Genomic DNA, 20,250 nt, shown 5'->3' with positions numbered 1-20,250 from the left:
CTTTGGTCAGGTAGAAACCACTACATGAAGATCAAGAGGATTTTGACTTAACTGCAGTGCTTCTCAAGTGGCTGAAATAAATAAGTTACACTGTCTTTCACACAGATTTATTTTCAAGAAGATAAAGTGTGCTTGCAGTGGAATTAATTTCTCTGTCAGGCTTACATCATTTAATATACATAGCTGTTATATTATTCATTGTAAACATGGTATGAGTAGCATTACATCACTATAAGAAAAACATCTTCAGTAGATGGATTTCCATTTTAATGCTTTTCATAAATATTTTCATTTTAAATTCAGAAATTTTAACTTTTGAAAATATTTTGTAAGTACTGTCGCTGTGAACATGTTATTTATTTTTTAACAGAAAAAGATAATATACCAAAATTTTCTCCTACAGAAAATTTGAAGACAGATGTTGGAGCAAATGATACCATGCCCCAAATTAATTTGGAAGATCTGAGTGATATTAAACAGTTGGAAGCTTTGTTTAGAGCACAGACATTAATAGCTTTAATTTCTGGTCATAGTTCTCCTTTTCATCAGCAGCACTGTTTGATGGCATATGCTTGTATCATCCGTATCTGGCAGGTGAGATTGTTATGAGCTTATATTATATTAATTATATTAAATTGTGGCCAGCATATTTCAAGTTATCTTGTGTAATTATGGTGCCAGCTATGTGCATGATGTTTTAGAATTTCCTGTTTTGTGGTATAGCTGGCATATTTTCTCAGGTTAAGGATTAAAAAAGATTGTTTCTCTCAGGAAAATGGAGAAGAGACATGAAGGATAGAAGTGGCCCATTGTTTCTCCGCAGTATGTTCATGCATTTCATGCAAAAGACTTGAAAATTTAGTAATTTCAGTTTGTTAAAGGATCTTGGTAGTGGCATGATACATGCTGAAGGCATTGCTGACAGTTCTGAGGAATCTGTAATTAGATTACAAACAGACCTTCACTTAGCCTGAATCAAGGGGGCTGTCATTTTGACTGAAAGGAATTGTGTGACATAGTTAAATTCAAATTCGTTTCTCAGGTTTTGAGAAGTATAGACAAGCAGTGTTTACCAGTTGTTACATTCTATTCCCTTTTGCATTGTTACAGCATTTCAAGTCAAACTGCTCTATTTCATTTCTTATTGATATGAATGTCTAATTTAAAAGGCTGTTGGAAATCACAGCAGAAAACATAGGAAAACAATTATACATTAAATATGAATAAGTCTTTGAAGGGACTAAATCTACACTTGATAATAGTAATGACACAAATCTTATAGAGACAATCGTAGCACTATAAATAGGATATATCTACGTAGCTTTATTCCAACTAGATCTGCAATTTTTAGTCATGTAACAAGTTTCTCATATATATATATATAAATATATGATCAAGTATTCATTGTGAAGTCAATTCAGACTCTTAACATTTGATGGAAGACAGGAATTGAAAAAATTGAATGTTGGTGTTTTTCAGATTTAAATAAATATAATTTTTAATGCCATGACCTTGACTGAGTGTCTTACTAGAGAAAAAAATATCTGAAAGGAGTATTGCTATTTGGATAGACTATTAAAAAGAGTTAATGCAGCTGTCAGTGCCAGTTTTAGGGCAATGGCAATAATTATAAGAACTCATATATACAGCTGAACAGTACTGTGAGAAAAAGAACAACTATATGGTACAAAAGGAACAAAAGCACTACAGAACAGCTTAACCTTGTTTGGGAGTAAATAATAAAGCAGACTTGACTGCAGATGTCCATTTCTGAAGCAGGCTTTTAGTGTTAGTACTCCCATAATAACTCAGAAGACACTAAAATGTTCTCAAAAACTTCAATAATTGCAGCCAGATTAGTTGGCTCTTACTTTAAAAATACATTTAACTTGAAAATTCCACAACTTGTGCAGCTTCCAGCATTATTTTTTGTTCATATTTTATTTGTTACTCCTGATCCTTCCAGCAGAATATATTAATCTTCTGAAATTAATGTGCTTTTTAAATTTTAGGTAAAATCTGAAGCCATGCATGTGTAGAAGCCAAGTGTGTAGAGAAATTTTCAATGGATGCTTTCATATGCTTAAATATTTAGATTTTTTTTTAATGTAACATTCATTAGTAGCATTATAGACTAATCCAGAAGCAGAACAGAGTGGCTCTCTGCAGTCTTCCAGATTACTTTGATGTGAAATTTGTCCCTTGCAGAAGATGAAGCAATCTAAAGTAGCAGTTTAAAAAAAAGAATTCAATTCACAACCATATAGGTTTAAAAAATTGCAGTAGTATTTTAGCACAAAAGTGATATCATTTTTTGATATTCAGCTGCTTAATTGCATTGTCATGATCATTCTAAATGCTTGTACAAATAACACAAGCTTCTAGGGGCTTCTCGAGTATTAGTTTTCTGAAGAAAGCTCTTACACAAATACAACATGGTACATGGCAATTGTTAATAGCTGTAGATGGCGAGTTACAGTGAATAATCATTATTATTAGAAATTGACATTATTACTGGAAATTGAAAGTAATTAACTGTAATTATTTGTTTATCTAGGTATCATTGTCAGCATCAGGTCCTATTACAAAAGTACTATCAAAGTCTTCCCCACTTACAGCTCCTCAGAAGGTACAGTCAGTAATTGCTCCTAAAAGAGAGAAGGAAAAAAAGAAACATGTAAGAACCCTTTCCTGTGGAACTAAAACAATCATCTCTTTCTAAGAGATGTTTCCCTGGGCTTACTTGTTTTAACAAATGCTTCTGTTTCTTGTAAATGCTCTCATAACCTGAGAAGAATTTCTCTTGGTGTCTCTATGTCATACCTTCACTCTTGATCGCATGGACTTGAGAGGTCATAAATTTACAGATACTTTTCTTTTGTTTGTTGCATTGATCAAAATAGTACTGTTTTGTAAAAATCAGTTCTTCATCTAGAGGTCTAGTCACGCAAACTTTAAAGGATATTGAGTAGATAATGTTGGTTTAGGGGTTTTTTTTTATGTTATATGAATGCTTTATACCAACAAGAATGACAATTGGGCCTTATTTTTTTGTTATAGGTTGAAATTTCTGTTGTGAAAGAGAAGCCTAAAGGGAAAGGGTCAGTTCATACCTTACCAGCAAATGTAGAAGAATGGGCTTATTATGACTGTCCCAGTGAAATCAGAGATACTTTTAAACAGAAAACAAATAGTTACGGTATTAACTGGGATAATTTCCCAAAACCTGTAAGTATACTCTTCAGAATCCTAGAGTGCTTATTATTTAGGAAAAAGCGAGTAGCAGGGAACTGCGTTGTGGTTTATTTTTTCTATTTGTGTGATAGATTATGTTCAGATAGCGGTCAGAAATCCTTCCTTGTCATAGTATTCATTAATAGGTCAGAAAGTGTTAGTCTGTCCTCTGCACGCTGAAATTAACATTAAAAAAATGTTAACAGAATACCTGTACTGGCTCCTGTGTACCTGGCTGGTTTTTCAGCTTGAATGTTTGTTTAATTATTTAAATTATTTTTTAATTAAAATTTGGAACTGAAGATGGAATCATCAATTTAAATTTAAATTTATTCCCTACAAAATAAAGTTTATACTAATTGAATTAAACTTTTTTTTTTCCAGACTTGCACTTTGTATTTTATGGACCTTTTATCTGAAGAACTACAGAAAATTTTTTGTCCCCACTTCATTCTTCCCATCTTGCAGCTAGCGGAAGTTATTGCTAATGAAGTTGTGGAATGCCGAAGTCTGTCTGATCTCTATCACCTTCGGTTTGTATCCTTTATTTTCAATAAAAGAGAAACTGAATGGAACAAACAATTCATTAATATTTCACTAAATAGTAAACAGGTTTTTGATGATTTACTGTTTCATATTTTTATGGGTTTTATTCATTTTAATTTCTTTTTTATACATTTTAATAGAATTTTGATGAATTGGTTTGCTTGTGGTATTAAAGCCACTAAGTTTACCAGTTACCAAGCATGTTCTCCACAAAGAAAGGTGTACAAGATTATGAACTCAAACCACTTTCATGTGAATAATTTTTGAAATGCCTCATTGTTATGGAACTGAACAAAGCAAAGTCCAAAAATGTTTCAATGAAACTATTGTCTTTCAAGTATTCAAAAGAAAGACTCCCATCTTTCATCAAAATTACATACTTTAGCTTATGAACCCACGTAAGTATCCCCAGTAAGCTCATTCTCTATTATAGAGATTTGCCTTTGTGACCAACATTCTGTTGTTTTTATGAAAGATTAGTCCTAAAAGATTTGAGTCACAAATATTTTATATGCATGCAATGGCCAATTATTGCTGGTTTAGTTAAAATGTTTTGTCATGCTTTTTGAAAGGTATTGCATAATGTTTGCTTAATAAGTAACAGTTATAAGCAGTAATCGCTTAATTCCCAATAGTTTGTGAAATAGGTCACATGGAATAGATAAATATTCCTATATACAAAGGTCAGCATGTTTATCTTAATTACAAATCGATTACTGAATTACTACTCAACAAGACTAAAACCGATTTTCTAATAGGAAATGGATTTGCAGCCAAGCTTTGCCAGCCAAATTTTTTTGTTGACTCTTCAAGATTTCATTTTATTTCATGGTATTTTATTTGTATCTATGACCTGATTTTTGGTCAGATATGTATACATGAACATGTTCCTCTTTACTCAATATACAAAAGGAGGTTAACACAAACACGTGTATGGGATTTTTTGCATGCTATAGTGAGACTGTATTTGAATTATTTTTGTACTTTTACTACATCATTTTTGCCACTGAATTAGAGAGCTACGCATTTGATGGATAGGCTAGGGATACCAGTGGATGCCATATCCCTGCAAATGTGTATTCTAGATCAGTTGGATGGGGCTTTGAGCAACCTGATCTGATGAAAGATGCCCCTGCCCATGGTAGAGGGATTATATAAGATGATATTTAAGGTCCCTTCCAACCCAAACCATTCTGTGATTCTATGACCTCTGTCATTGTGTAATTTCAGTTCCACCTTTTGTTATTGACAGTATTAATCAAGACATAAGAAGGTAGGATTGACAAATGTGGAATGTATGCTCTTTATATAGAATGTGCTTAGATGGAGCAATGTATGAAAGATTCTGATTGTTTACTAAAAATTTCTTTTTTTTATTCTCAGAATAGCTTTGATCTGTTCAGACCTAAAACTGAATCAGGCATCTTTGTATCATGAGAAAGCAGCTGGAGAAACCTACATTAGTGAATTAGAACAGGCAATGTATGTATTTTCGCTATAGAGGCTGTATTTCGTTTTTGATTTTTTTCCTACACTTGATAAGTGTTCTTGGGGGGAAAAAAAAATTAAACCCCATGATGTCTTAACACAAATGTGGTGCATTAGCTGTGTCCTAAAATTCTGTGCAAGATTGGTTTGTATTTTATCCGCAGAGTGAGTGTTTGTTGAAGATGACTAACACACTAATATTTCATAGTGAAATATTTCAAAATATACTTGAATTTACTTTTTTTTTTCTTGTGCTTTAGGTGTAGGCAAGAAATTGCACTGAAAAAAGAAAAAAATTTAAATACTATGACAGAAGAAAAAGAAACATTTTTTGAAAATGCTCAGCAGAATGGTAGCAGGGATAAGAATATCCTTACTTCAAACAAAAAGGTTTTTCTTTCTACTCCAGTTACTTTAATAAATTATGCTTCACTTGTTATTTTCATATACTTGCGAATTTGTTTCTATGTAATTTTATACTTGAGAAATACACCAACACAAAAACTGCATACTAGTTAGAGTCTGCCGGCAGGCACCAGCTGTGAGTGGAGTTTGCCTGGCGTAGATTTTGTATTGTGGAACAAGAATAGAATCTGTGTTAATATAAAATACAACTATATTTCTACAAATGGAATCTGGGACTAGTTCAAGTCAGTGGAAAAGACTGAGAAGTGAAAAAGCATTGTATTCACTACTGGCCTCAGTATTGTCTTCTTCCTCTCTCCATTATATCACTGCATACTGTTTTGCTCCCTCAGACATATTGTTTTAAAGGCATGCAAATATTTCAGCTCTGTCTTTTCTGTCTCTTTGGGAAGATAACTGCCTTACTGATATTTCTCAAACTTATCTCCACTTTCCTCTTTATTATGGCAATTCTTTCCCTGCTTTTATCATATCACTTTGCTCTATTTGTATATTTTTTTCTATTCTTGTGCATGTAAAGTATCATTTTCTAATTTCTAATCCCCCTCATGTCACCTTTTTTAGGTCTTGCAAATAGTTTTTTTGTTTAGTTATTACCAAGAATCAACTTCTTCATGACAGTAGCAGATCTGAAGCAGTTCGTGTGTTCTAAAATTAGTTTTAATAGCATGTCCACAAAAGGCATTCAACTAATAAAATCTAAATCACAAAGAAAACCTGGTTTTCCTGTAATACAAAGTTGAATTTCAAAGTTAGAAAATATAACTGGACTGTGGGGTATATCAAGAATTGGTATGATATGTAATAACAATTTGTAATCTGTCTAGTTTAGTTTTGAAATTTATGAAGGTGTAATACTTTTTTTCAGGTTTTTGAGTTAAATAAAGCAACAGGGAAAGGACTGAGTGCACTTTCTTTCCCTTCTTTGTGGATAGAAAAAGCTGAAGTATTAATCCAACTAGGCTTGTATCAACCAGCAAGACTTCTGCTTTCAGAGGCCCATGCTGCAGCACAGGTACATCAGAAATAAAATAGAAAAGGAAACATTACTAAAATATGTAGGAAAAAAAATTCATTTTGATGCAGTTGTTCCTCATAATAATAATCAAATTGCAATTATCAAACCTTACTGCTCCCTCAGCCCCAACCCTCTGTCATTCTATGATTTGAGTTTCAACATATCTAATGCATACATTTAAATACATGGCACTTAAGGCCAGCTTTATGGGAATTGTCTGAAGATTATTTCAACTTGTGAAGTAGTGTCAGCACCTCTGTATGCTTTGCAGTGACCTTGGTAGATGTATGTATATCCAAACCTTGTTTTTAAAATTAGTTTAGGGACATTCAAGATTTGCTCATGACAGAGAGAGCATTTAGCTCCATCCTCTCAACATTTTGATCATTTCACAGTCTAGTTATATAATTTTGAATTTCATTACTCTTTTACTGCTAACTGTGTTTTTATAAACAGCCATTGACACTGAAACTGTGACTCAGAATTCTGGCAGATCTAAATAAGTGTCCATATGTTCCATCAAACAAATCCACATCATCTCATTGTTATGAGATATTAAAAGATATTCTTTCTATATAAAGATAAAAGATATTCTTTCTATATCCACTGTCCTTCATTATAGCTCTCTTCTTGGTTCTATGGGTTGCTGAAACATAATTATTGCAATAAATCCTGTACTTCTAAAAAAATAATTTAATTGTTATCCTTTTATTCCACAATAATTATTCTCATGTAAATAAAAACTATCTGTGATTATTTAGCATGAATCATGAATGCTGTGAATAATAGTAATTAATAATATAGTCATTAGTAATATCTGTCTTCTTAAAGCATTAATTTAGTATTGTACACTGAGGAAATTTCAAAAGAGATTAGGGAGAACAATAATTTTAATGATACAATTTCTTACTAGTATCTTGTGTGTCTGTATGCTAGTGTACAATCTATACTGTACACTGCATTTGTCTCTTGCATACTACTAGTGTATAGTTTATAACAAGCATAAAGTAGCACTGTAAATTTGCTGGAGCTCTGTGTATCTAGATCCCAGTTCAGTAAAAAAATTTTCATCATTACATTTCTTCATCAGACACTGACAAATTACAGCAGATATATACCTACTGAATAATAGTAGAAAAATAGCTCCCTTTGCTTGTGAGATAGAAGAAATATAAAGAAATAGAAAGTCTGTTTGAAGGTTTTACATTTTTTATATTAAGTAGAAGCTTTTTTTAAAAAAAAAAGCAATATATGGCATAACAAGAAAATTCTACAGTTAACTGAGGAAATACAATTTTCTTCTTATTTGTGTGCCTCTTCATAAGTTTACTCTAAAATATGATAGAAGTAAATATGAATAGCTGTAGTAGATCGTTTGTATGTAGGTCATGTGTCTTTCTTCCTAGGAATTGAGAGCCCTATATGATGTGTCAAGGTGCTTGTACTTACTTGCTGTATTGGCTAACCTGGAAAAAAAACACAGACAAGCTAAAGCACTCCTGGAGAAAGCACAGCTTCTAGGAGGAGATGAACAGTTTTGGTACAACAGTACTCTTAGTCTAATAGAAGCAATTCTAGAAGAAGATAAGGAAGGAAAACAAAGCATGGTAAGGAAGTTTTTTGGTTGTGGTGGGTTTTTTCAGCACTGGTGCCTCTCAGTAAAGAGAAATGTTGTCACCATTGCATTTCAGTAGAATTAAAAATAGGTGTTAAATACAGTTAATGTTTTCTCTGTTGCACATTCAACAAACATTAATTATAAAATCCAAACAATTGCAGGCCAGTAGGAATGAGATTTTACCCTCAGAAGTTTAGGGTGTAGTAACTAGGTGGAGGGATGATGGTAGAGCGGTAGACATGGTTTTTCTTGATTTCAGTAAGGCATTTGATACTGTCTCCCACAGCATTCTCATAGATAAGCTAAGGAAGTGTGGGCTTGACGATCAGGTAGTGAAGTGGATCAAGAACTGGTTGAAAGGAATAAGGCAGAGAGTTGTGGTCAATGGGGCAGAATCCAGCTGGAGGTCTGTGACTAGTGGAGTCCCTCAGGGGTCGGTGCTGGGACCAGTGCTGTTTAATATTTTCATCAACGACCTGGATGAGGGAACCGAGTGTACCCTCAGCAAGTTCGCTGATGACACTGAACTGGGAGCAGTGGCTGACACACCAGAAGGCTGTGCTGCCATTCAGCGAGACCTGGACAGGCTGGAGAGTTGGGCAGGGAGAAACTTGATGAAATTCAACAAGGGCAAGTGTAGAGTCTTGCATCTGGGGAAGAACAACCCCATGTACCAGTACAGGTTGGGGGTTGACCTGCTGGAAAGGAGTGAAGGGGAAAGGGACCTGGGGGTCCTGGTGGATGGGAGGATGACCATGAGCCAGCAATGTGCCCTTGTGGCCAGGAAGGCAAATGGCATCCTAGGGTGCATTAGAAATGCTGTGGTTAGTAGGGCAAGAGAGGTTCTCCTCCCTCTCTACTCTGCCTTGGTGAGGCCGCATCTGGAATATTGCATCCAGTTCTGGGCCCCTCAGTTCAAGAAGGACAGGGAATTGCTTGAAAGAGTCCAGTGCAGAGCCACAAAGATGATGGAGTGGAACACCTCCCTTATGAGGGGGGGCTGAGGGAGCTGGGTCTCTTTAGCTTGGGGGAGACTGAGGGGTGACCTCATCAGTGTTTACAGATATGTAGAGGGTGGATGTCAGGATGATGGAGCTAGTTTTTTTTCAGTGATAGGACAAGGGACAATGGGTGTAAACTGGAGCATAGGAGGTTCCACCTTAACCTCAGGAAGAACTCCTTTACTGTGAGAGTGACAGAGCACTGGAACAGGTTGCCCAGGGGGGTTGTGGAGTCTCCTATGTTGGAGATATTCAAGGCCCACCTGGACAAGTTCCTGTGTGATGTACTCTAGGTTTCCCTGCTCTTGCAGGGGGATTGGACTAGATGATCTTTTGAGGTCCCTTCCAACCCTTGGGATTCTGTGATTCTGTGATTATAAACTGTGTGTCCTTCTATTGAAAGAGCAATTGTAATCTAGTATGTGTAACTACATCCCATCTTGTACTCAAGACAATTCTGTTAACATGGATGAATACATTTTCCATATTGAATACAGAATATAACTTTCACTATTATTTCCTAGTATGTATTTCCTTTTCAAATATTTCAAATAGTGTTACAAATATTATTTCTAGATTGACAGATACTGTTGTAAGTATAATACATATATTTATTGAAAAACATTTCCTATTTAACCCTTAACATTAAAATATCCATTTACTGTTCAACCTTTAACTTTCATGAGTTTCAGTGTAAATGTAATCTTCTTGTGTCTGTGATGGTATGTCCTTTACTGGTAATCTATGCGAGTCTGTTTTGGATGATTTTGGTTTGGGCTCACTTCACATTTACAATTGTTTAAGGAAAAATATCTGATTACCAGTGAGAATAATTACTAAGTTTTTGCCAGTAAACCTGTTAATGAAATGTGTGAGTTGGATTTTTTTATTCCTCTGTATAATTTGATCAACATAACTGCTGCAGCAGAATTTTTTAATAAGGACAAATCTGTAGATAAGGTTTGGACCATCATCTAGGGACTTTTTCATTCAAAACTATTAGTTTAGGACTTCTTTTACATCCCCAGTTGACAAAACTCTTGTAGTCTAATGTGTACCTGTGGATTAATATGTAAGTAAGGATGCAAGAATCTGTTCCTAAGAAGATGCATGTGAAATACAGAATTAATTGACTATTTAGGTTGAAGGTCATCTGGTCCAACCCCAGCAAAGGAGAGACAATTTAGAAGTGAAATCTGACCTTACTGCTAAATCAAGTTGCTCTGGGCCCTATATTGCCATTTTTCACATCTCCAAGAATGGAAATTCCACAACCTTCCTGGGCCTTTGTTATTTCCTAAAAAAAATTACCATGAGGGTGGTAGAATTCCCCTTTTTCAAGCTGGGTCTGTTATTCCTCGTTCTTTTGGTATGTATGTCTAAGATGAGTCTGGCTTCATCTTCTGTCTTTGTGTTTATGTGCTTCATTCACTTAATCATCAAAAAATCTCAATGTGATCATAACTCATACTTTCTAAACTTACACACACTTGTCAAGAATCAGTCATCTCAGGGAATACTGGGGAAGGATACTCAACATGTTCTGCACAAAGTTTAAGCTTTTTAAATGAATGTTTGATTTTATACACAGACATTTAAAGTAGAATTATGAGATTTCTGATGTTACCTGCAGGCTTGTGAGATACTGGAACACACTGTAAATGTACTCAGATCTACTTTACTGAAGAGACCTAACAGACAATCAGAGTTGGGTTTTATAATTACATCCCTTGAAGCCAGGTAACTGTCTTTTCATTAAAATATGCACAGCTTCTACTTTGCAGCTACATTGTATGTTTATGGTGATTTTTACCATTCATCTTTGTTTAGTATGGTGCAGTCTGTGGATTCTCAAATATTTTTCTTCTAAGTAATTAATAGTTTTTTTTGATTTCTTACTTTAAATTTCTTTTCAATTCCTTCATTCTTGTAGCCCTACTACCTGTTAAAATGATAAGCTAGTTCAGATACCAAAACCTACTGTATGTAGTTTGTGGTGTAGGTTACCCAAAGGAGCAAGATACATTTGCCTATGCAGAGGTATCTGTTTGAGAACAGATATTCCCACAGCACTACTGTAGTCTGCAGTATTCACTTACTTGTCTCCTCACTGTGATCCAAGAAGTCTTTTGCTTACACTGAAATCCAAGCACAAAGAACTTAAAATATGTTTGTAGGAGAAGAGAATTATGTAATATTTACACTTCCAGAAACTTTTGGATTAGAAAGGGAGGACTACCAGCCTCTTTAGTTTAACTACAGTTAGAAGACTGGCTAGGCCTAGGCAAATCGAATAATTAGGTACATGGAACAGATGGCATGACAATTTGAATCTGAAAATATAGTATTTTGATTTTTTTTAAGGACCTATTGTGACTTGTAGACCACAGAGTTAAAGAGTAAAGAGGCTTTTTCTAGATTTCTTGTAATTTAAAGGAGAACAGAGAGAGAAATATGTCTGTTTTCAAACACAGCCTGTGCTTTCTGACTGCTGTCATGTATTTGATTTTTATTCCTAGGAAAACACTTATTGAGATACATTATGCCCAAGATTGTATGACAATTAATGGTAAGTCTTGTCAGTTGCCACATACGCTGCAGGAATCTTACAAGAAATTAGTTCAAATTGCGAAGGACTTTAGTCATTATGGGCATAAAGTCTGCAGTGCTGAGATACTGCTACAGTGTGCAAATATTCACAGGTAAGATTCTATTTCTGCTGAAAAATTTTATTTAACTAGTCTATGAAATGTATTCTTTTTATAGCCTAATTAAAGACAGAGAAGAGCAGACAATATTGTCAGGTTTTATATCTTGGTGTTACACATCTAGTTGCTTTCCTGATGTATTTTGTATTCAGAAAAATACTTTAGAATGAAAAATTCTTTTCACTGGAGGCAGAGTTCATCTTACCTGGTACTAATGATTTTGTAGTGTTTTTGAAGTCAAACCAAAGTATCAAAGTCTCCAAGTCAGCCTTTTGTCTTCCCATTCATAAAGGCATTTTGGCACCTATACTAATCATTCTCAAGTATTTATAGGCTTTTACAATTCTTACTGTTGAAATGTTCCTCCGGAAATTCCTGAAATGGCAAAAGTGCAAACCATGGTGTGTCTTGACTCTCAGTTGATTCCATGATGTCCCCTTAAAATGACCGAGTTGTTTTGTACTTGGCTATTCTGCTGTTTTGTTCCTGGTGAAGATGCAGTCTACAACATTATCTGCCTTTCTTCTCTTTGTGTCTTGGCATCTTCTTGCATTGCAGCAGTAGTGTCCAAGAATAAGACCTTGAGAAAATAATGTGTTCACTTTTCCTATTTCAACATTTAGAAGACACATGTACAAAATGAATCTATTTTTTATATTTAATCTTATTAATCTGTTTTAGTATATATGTTCAGTAGTGTTGATACCATAAAAATTAACACCTTCTTACTTTAGTTGTTTTGGTGTTTTGTTTGGGGTTCTTTTTCAGGGTGATTGCCAAGGAGGAAAGAAATGAACTAAAAATACATAGTCACTATCTAGATGCTTACAACTTAGCTCAGAGGGCAGTATCCAGAACTGAGGAGGTGTTTCAGCATGTTTGGTGCTTATTTGCAGTTCATGAGGTAGCTTTTTTTTTCCCTTCCTGCTCACAGAAAACAGATTATATTGAGATGTGCATTCACTCATTTTGGGATAATTCCTGGAAGCCCCAAATTAGATTACCTCTCTGTAATGATAGGCATTGTTTGACTATAGGAAACATTGCAAAGCAGAAATGAGAGGATTTGTTTGGTCTTTGACAATTTTATTTCATTCTAAAAATTATCCAATAGTTACAAAGAAAAAATCTGGACTTGGAAGTATTTTTAATTTGCTAAATATCTTCACAATCTTAAAATTCTCCACAATAAGGTGTTCATTTCTGGGAAGGAAAAGAAGATTACACAGAACATTATGTAAATGAAGAAATCCTGTCTTCAAAATAGTGTATTTTGGGTAATGAAAGCCTGCAGCCCATTTTGCTGGTGTGTGCCATTATTATACTCTAGCATAGAATCATAGAATCATAGAATAGTTAGGATTGGAAAGGACCTCAAGATCATCTAGTTCCAACCCCCCTGCCATGGGCAGGGACACCTCACACTAAAACATATCACCCAAGGTTTCATCCAACCTGGTCTTGAACACTGCCAGGGATGGAGCATTCACAACCTCCCCGGGCAACCCATTCCAGTGCCTCACCACCCTAATAGTAAAGAATTTCTTCCTTCTATCCAGTCTAAACCTCTGCTGTTTAAGTTTCAACCTGTTACCCCTTGTCCTATCACTTACAGTCCCTAATGAAGAGTCCCTCCCCAGCATCCCTGTAGGCCCCTTCAGATACTGGAAGCTGCTATGAGGTCTCCACGCAGCCTTCTCTTCTCCAGGCTGAACAGCCCCAACTTTCTCAGCCTGTCTCCATACAGAAGGTGCTCCAGTCCCCTGAGCATCCTCGTGGCCTCCTCTGGACTTGTTCCAACTGTTCCATGTCCTTTTTATGTTGAGGACACCAGAACTGCACACAATGCTCCAAGTGAGGTCTCATGAGAGCAGAGCAGAGGGGCAGGATCACCTCCTTTGACCTGCTGGTCACGCTCCTTTGGATGCAGCCCAGGATACGGCTGCTTTCTGGGCTGTGAGTGCACACTGCAGCCGGCTCATGTTCATTTTCTCATCAACCAACACCTCCAAGTCCTTCTCCACACGGCTGCACTGAATTTCCTTTTTGCCCAACCTGTAGCTGTGCCTGGGATTGCTCCCACCCAGGTGTAGGACCTTGCACTTGTCATGGTTAAACTTCGTGAGGTTGGCATCAGCCCACCTCCAGCTTTATTTTTCTGCTTTGCCTTTTTTAAGGAGCAAGTATTTTTGTGCAGCTGCCAAAACCATGAATATTAAAATCCTGGGTTTGTGCACACATTGGCAATTCCTTTGGAATCAGTTATTTGTACCAGTTTCATAAATGTGAAAAGCGAAACCGCAGCTGCTCTTTTTCTGTGCAGCCACTTTGATTGCTTTAAAGTGTATTTGACATTGAACTTTATCTTTTAAATTAAAGATCTTCATAGCATTATCTCTGATCTGTTGAAATTATATTGTTGATATGTTTGCCTCTTTAGTTAAATTCAACATTCTAACTTCTTATCATGTAAAGCTGCAAAAATATTTAAAATTAGAATTCTACCTTCCTTTCTTTTGTATTTCAGACTACCAGTATTAGTATCCCATTAATGAGGCAACTAGCCAACAGGAAAATAAATCTTGTAGAGATTCTTCTGGATATTTTTCATCTTGTTATTGCTAAGAAAAGGCTTAAAAAAGTGGAAGAAGCATCACCTCATGAAATAGTGGAGGCATTCATCAGGGGAACTAGTGAAGATGATCCAATAGAACAGGTAATAAAAAATATTTAGTCCTATGATTTGCATACAAAAGGTATTAAAAAGTTTCCTAAGGACTTTTTCCATAGCAGAACTTCTACTACTGAGGAAATGGGTCCCCAGATTACTCATGTAGTTTTCCAGCAAAAAAAAAAAAGAATAAAAACATCAGGCATCCCCTTGCCCATTATTTTGTCTCTGACAATGTCAATAGGAAATGCTATTACAGGAAAGCTCAGTATCCCCAGTGTTCTCCACAGTACCCTCCCCTTATCCCATGTTTTCCTCATTACTGGTTGTTGTTTGCTTATGGATGTTACAGTGTACTTTTTTTATCAATTGTTCTGTTAAAGACAACTCGTTTATAGTTAAACGAGTTCAGATCACATTTAACAAATGTGTATGTATATAAATATATGTGTTACCTGTTTTTAAGAAGTATGTTTCTGTATATGTGGGCAAATAAACACAAATGGGTATTTTACCAGGACTGGAAGCGTATGGAAGGCGCTGTGGGCCATATTGCACTGGCTCAGCTAGCAAATGTGCAGAATCTTTGTAAAGGCTGTCCTGACATCAAATCCAAATGCCTTTATCTCATTGGAAAAACTCTTCATTTACTTGCCATTAGCATAGATCCTGTGCATTCAGAGATTTACTGGAAGCCAAATGTTATGGTATGCAATCCTTTCTCCATTCAGATTTATTCCTATGTGTAAAGTTTGTCTGCCACAATATTTTTATATGCATTTGTATAACACAACTCTTTATTTAGAGCTAGATTTTACACACTGCATGAAAATGGATACTGAACCATGTAATTTCAGAAAAATGCTTCTGCCACCCTGCCATCATCTTGTAGGCAATCCTGAAATGTGCTAATTACAGTATCTTCAAAAAAGAGAGGAAAATAGTCATTGAATGTCTTAAAGGGCTATGGTTGGTTAAAAGCTCAGATTTCTACGTTCCTTTTGTGCTGTAGTGAAAACACCATGGAAGAAAAGGAAAGTTCAGTCATTATAAATTCAGCGATAAAGTGTTGAGAAGAAACTGAGGGCAAATATCAGAAAATAAAAATCTTAGAGTTTGCATGGGGGCTTTTTTAGTTTCTGTTGGTCATATTCTCATCAGAACATATTAAACATTTTTGATGCCTGATAATATTGCTAAATCTCTCACCATCAAGGGATCATATAGTGAGATTATTTATTTTAAGATGAGTTCCATCTTCACCTAGACTTTCACAACAGAAATGAAGCCAGCCATACTTAATGGAATGATTAATTATTCTTTTCTGATACTGTGGTGAGTAGGAAGAAGCTAAATCAGACATGGCAAAAACTTCCCTGACTTCAGTAGAGTGCAGTGAAAAGGAAGTGACTGACAGCACTTTACCAACTGATCAATGCCAATATGACAAGTATAGGAAGAAAATGCAAGAGTTAAAGGTATATTAGTGAATATGCTTGTGTTACCACTGAATGCTTCCTCTTTTATGGAATAATGATTTATCAGTTTAATCACTTAACTTGTCAGTTCTGTTTGAACTGATAATGGAAATGTTTGTCATATGCATTTGATCTACAAAAGGAAAAAATCTTCCAAAACAGCCCCTCAAAACCCCACCTTTCTATCACAATTTTGCTGTGTGTCTCCATGCTGCCCCTCAGTACATGCTATGGTGGCTCCTGACTGAGCTTTCCCAGTTGCTCCCAGAATGAATTTCTCCTTCAGGAGTTTCCCACTGATTAAGCATGTAGCAGCCAGGGCAAGATGAACAGTCAGCTTGCTTTCTGCTTCATAGACATGCCTTTTTAAGGGAGCATAACATCTTCCAGACTGGGAGCAAACACAGAAGTAACTTCTCTCACTAAACATTTGTAAATTTCTTCTGTAATGTAAGTTACGTTGTATGGTGAACTGATAATCTGTTAATTACTGCAGTTCAAGTCACACTAAGAACTGGGAATGTTCAGTTTGTGTTGCTAGTATTGTCAGTAAATGCATGAGATAAGAGATTTGTGGGTTTATTTGTATTAAATACATTTAACTGTTAATGGAAACAACTGTACTGAGAACTGACAGAAAAATCCCTTCATTCTGAATGGGTCACACTGCCTGCATTTAAAAGCAAAATACACGTTTTATATTAAAGAAAGTGTCTTAGTAAAACATTTATATTTTAATATTGTATAAGAGATGTTGGTGTCCGCTGAATAATTAACCCATATTCGCCTATTTTGTTCATCTATTAAATAAATGCCTTAAAAAGGAGAAAAAGTATTAGAATTAGTCATGAAAATGTGATACTTTTCTAACACACTGGTAATCTGTAAATGTATAACAAATATTGAATATGAATACGTATTTTAATTAAAACTTTTTCTTTTCATTGTCTAGAAGGAACATAGGTTGGCTCAGAAATATCTTTCTCAATCCAGTGAAGCTTTGCTACAGTGCATGGGTATTGCATTCAATCATGATATTACTGATATATTGGCTACTGCTAGTTTTGAAATGGTTGAATGCTTTCAGCAATTTGATCCAGTTTCAACAAGCCAATTTTTGGCACTTCATCAGGTAACACAGCTAATGTATTGTGCTTCTTTACAGTATAAAAAAGGTGGTTTAAGTTACATAAGTGAAACTGTCTATTCATATAATCTTAAAATTGGTCATACAGAATGCACTGTACGGATAGTAGTGAGTAATACAGGCAATCAATGATACGCTTGCTGACTTCCAAATGTTTGATCAGTGGCTTATTAACAGTTCTACAACCTGTTGTGTGTGACTTGATTTTTTCCTTGATGATTGGATACATGAAAAGATTTTAATATAAATAAGTTACTGTAACGTGATTAGCTAAGGTAGGCATTACCACAAAATACCACTGCTGCAGTACCCCATGTAGTATCAGTCTATTTAGCTCGTTTGCTAAGAATTATGACTGCAAACCATAAGTAAATGAAATGCATATCAATGCACCAAAATTATGAATACCCATTTCTTTTCCTGGGCAAAAAAATCTGCTAATTCAGATACCCTCCTGACCCTCCTGCCCAGAGAGCTTGTATTGGGAAAAAAAAAAAGTTGAAAGTGTCGTTGGAGGTCAATATTAAGTTCCCTTTGGAAGCTTTGATTAGGTCAAGCTAAATTGTATTGCTTTTTAATGTGGCAGTTGCATGAAAAGTTAAAAAAAAAAGCTTTGGCTGTTAGCAAGCGTTGTTTCCAAGGATAGGATTGTTGTGTTTGCTGAAAGAAAAGGATTTAAGACTTTATACTGTTTATACTGCTTTTTGCAGAAAGTCTGTTAAAATGTGTGATGTGATGGCTATATAGTAAAAGGTGCAGAAACACAGAAAAGACTCAACTTACTGGAAAGGCTAAGTTCAGAATACAGGCAAGTTTGAAGTTCAGAATACAGATAGACCTAACGTGACTAAATGCAGGAACACAGATGATAAATGTAGGCAAAGAAGTAAATTCTAGCTACTCACTTTTAAAAAGTCTTCATAAGTTATTGCCAGACTGTTTACATCAGCTTGTAAAAAAAAACCTAGCAGACTTTCATTAATCCATCTCACCTTTCAAACAAGAGACTGTTTCTTTAGCATATATTTGTACATTATAACATAGATGATATATGTTTATTTGGTTTTGAGGGAAAATAAATAGATAATAGATACAAACATTTTACAGAGCTGTTCAGCATCTATGACAATGAAGAATATCCTTCTAACTGCTACATCTAACACCAGCAGCTCTCAGCTGGCAGCATTATTACACCTTCAGAATCATTTAAAACAAAACAGAAACATGAGTGATCTTCTAAAACGTGTGGAACAGCAACTGACTGCTGCTTCAGTGGTAACTTTTTGAGATATGCTACTTATTAAGGGGTTTATATCTATGTTACATATGCACAGGGAAACATATATGTATGTATACATAAATATATACACACATGCACACAGATGCATGTCCTGTCAGCTTCTGAATATCTCCAAGGATGGAGACTCCACAGCCTGTGCCAGTGCTTGGTCACCCTCACAGTGACAAAGTGTTTCTTGTTTGGAAGGAGCCTCCTGTCCTGGCACTTCTGCTGAGTGGGGGTTTTTGGTTTGTTATTTTGGGATTTTTTTGTTTTGTTGGGTTATTTTATAATTTCAAATATTAGCACCTTCTTTCCTAGGATTGTCACCACTTTTCTGGTGAAATGACTGAGATTGGGGTTTATAAAACCTATGAAAATAATGCTGCTTTTGAATTATTGTTCAGGCATGGAGAAATCTCTGTATTCCTGTCGAACATTTTAATATAATGGAAAAATTGACATCTAATTTCTACATAATTATTCTCCAGCATTCAGAAGACAGGTATAAAATTTCATCATTTTTGTTTAGTGTTGTTTGTTACAAATGCAGTCTTTTTACCTGTAAATAATCACTATTTTGGTTGTTTATTGCTTTTTACTTCTAATTTTGCTGGACTTCAATTTTAGGGTAATGAATAAATTGATATCTAAATAAATGTATCTGCAGCTCAAAGCAGTGTGTTTTTCTATACTTCTGATTTCCCTAATTATCTCTTAAATCTCCAAAGATCACTTGAAAGGCTTCAGGCCATTCTCGATATCTCTAAATTCTGTCAAGTTTCCAGCTGTTATTGCTTATGCTCTATAAAATGTCAGGAGGGGTTTTATTTAGCTTTATAAAGCCACAAGCAATCTCATTACCGCAGCCTAGCTAGTTACTACTCATAAACTGGGCTATAGCACCCAATTGTGAGGGCTTTCACCAATTGTGAAAAGCCTTAAGCAGTTGTTGTGGAACAAATTAAAATCTACCTTTCTGGATATATAGCAATGAAAGAACTTTCCTTATAGGACTCAGTTTGCTCCAGTTAGATTTGGCAGGGTTTTGCACCCCAGGTAAGAGTAAATACTGCATTGTGAGCAAATTTGTGAGCACATTAAATTAGAGGGTAATAATTACTCATCTAATAAATTTGCTTCATGTAAACAAGCTGGACTGTAAATAATCTACTCAGCAGTTTTCTGCTTTCCATAGATCACATTTGTACAGCTCATTGATTGAAGTGGCAAAAGTAAGTACTGCACAGCAAAGAGGAAAACCCACTCAGCCAATGAGTAAGTGCCTCTTACGTTTAACAGATAAAAATTGTTGTGCTGATGTTATGAGAAGGCTCAGATCTTTCACTGTTGCAGATAGTAAAACTTTACAATAAGTTTTTAAAATAATTGTACTCTTATTAATGCCAGAGGAAAGTAAATACCTGAAAACATGTATTTTAGTATCAGATATGTTATGTAGTCACAATTTACAGAATCTTTGTTTCTATTTGAAGGCTAAAGTTGTTACAGATAAGTAATTGTAGAGATTTTTTCATTGTATGTTTCTGTATGTAGTTTATGCTAAATATACATATAAGCGCAGTTATTTAGTTTTCAAAGAATATAGTGGCTTTAGAAACTTATGGTCTCTGTA

General features: G+C 35.2%; 1 protein-coding gene across 1 annotated transcript in view; it reads left to right on the top strand.

The window, feature by feature from the left end:
- CFAP46 (cilia and flagella associated protein 46) overlaps nt 1-20,250 on the top strand; it is a 76,057-nt gene that overhangs the window by 41,998 nt on the left and 13,809 nt on the right. Inside the window, exons 29-46 of the mRNA XM_031044767.2 lie at nt 371-594; nt 2,558-2,693; nt 3,095-3,228; nt 3,619-3,767; nt 5,164-5,262; nt 5,529-5,658; nt 6,563-6,709; nt 8,119-8,319; nt 10,965-11,071; nt 11,851-12,033; nt 12,808-12,943; nt 14,567-14,755; nt 15,229-15,417; nt 16,054-16,188; nt 17,141-17,320; nt 18,443-18,610; nt 19,022-19,119; nt 19,813-19,892. Of these exons, the coding sequence (XP_030900627.2) occupies nt 371-594; nt 2,558-2,693; nt 3,095-3,228; nt 3,619-3,767; nt 5,164-5,262; nt 5,529-5,658; nt 6,563-6,709; nt 8,119-8,319; nt 10,965-11,071; nt 11,851-12,033; nt 12,808-12,943; nt 14,567-14,755; nt 15,229-15,417; nt 16,054-16,188; nt 17,141-17,320; nt 18,443-18,610; nt 19,022-19,119; nt 19,813-19,892 (2,685 nt within the window). The remainder of the gene's footprint in view (nt 1-370; nt 595-2,557; nt 2,694-3,094; nt 3,229-3,618; nt 3,768-5,163; nt 5,263-5,528; nt 5,659-6,562; nt 6,710-8,118; nt 8,320-10,964; nt 11,072-11,850; nt 12,034-12,807; nt 12,944-14,566; nt 14,756-15,228; nt 15,418-16,053; nt 16,189-17,140; nt 17,321-18,442; nt 18,611-19,021; nt 19,120-19,812; nt 19,893-20,250) is intronic.

This window comes from Melopsittacus undulatus, chromosome 4 (assembly GCF_012275295.1).
Source record: "Melopsittacus undulatus isolate bMelUnd1 chromosome 4, bMelUnd1.mat.Z, whole genome shotgun sequence".
NCBI lineage: Eukaryota > Metazoa > Chordata > Aves > Psittaciformes > Psittaculidae > Melopsittacus > Melopsittacus undulatus.
The sequence above is the reverse complement of the archived record's forward strand: the minus strand, read 5'-3'. Positions and strand labels throughout refer to the sequence as shown.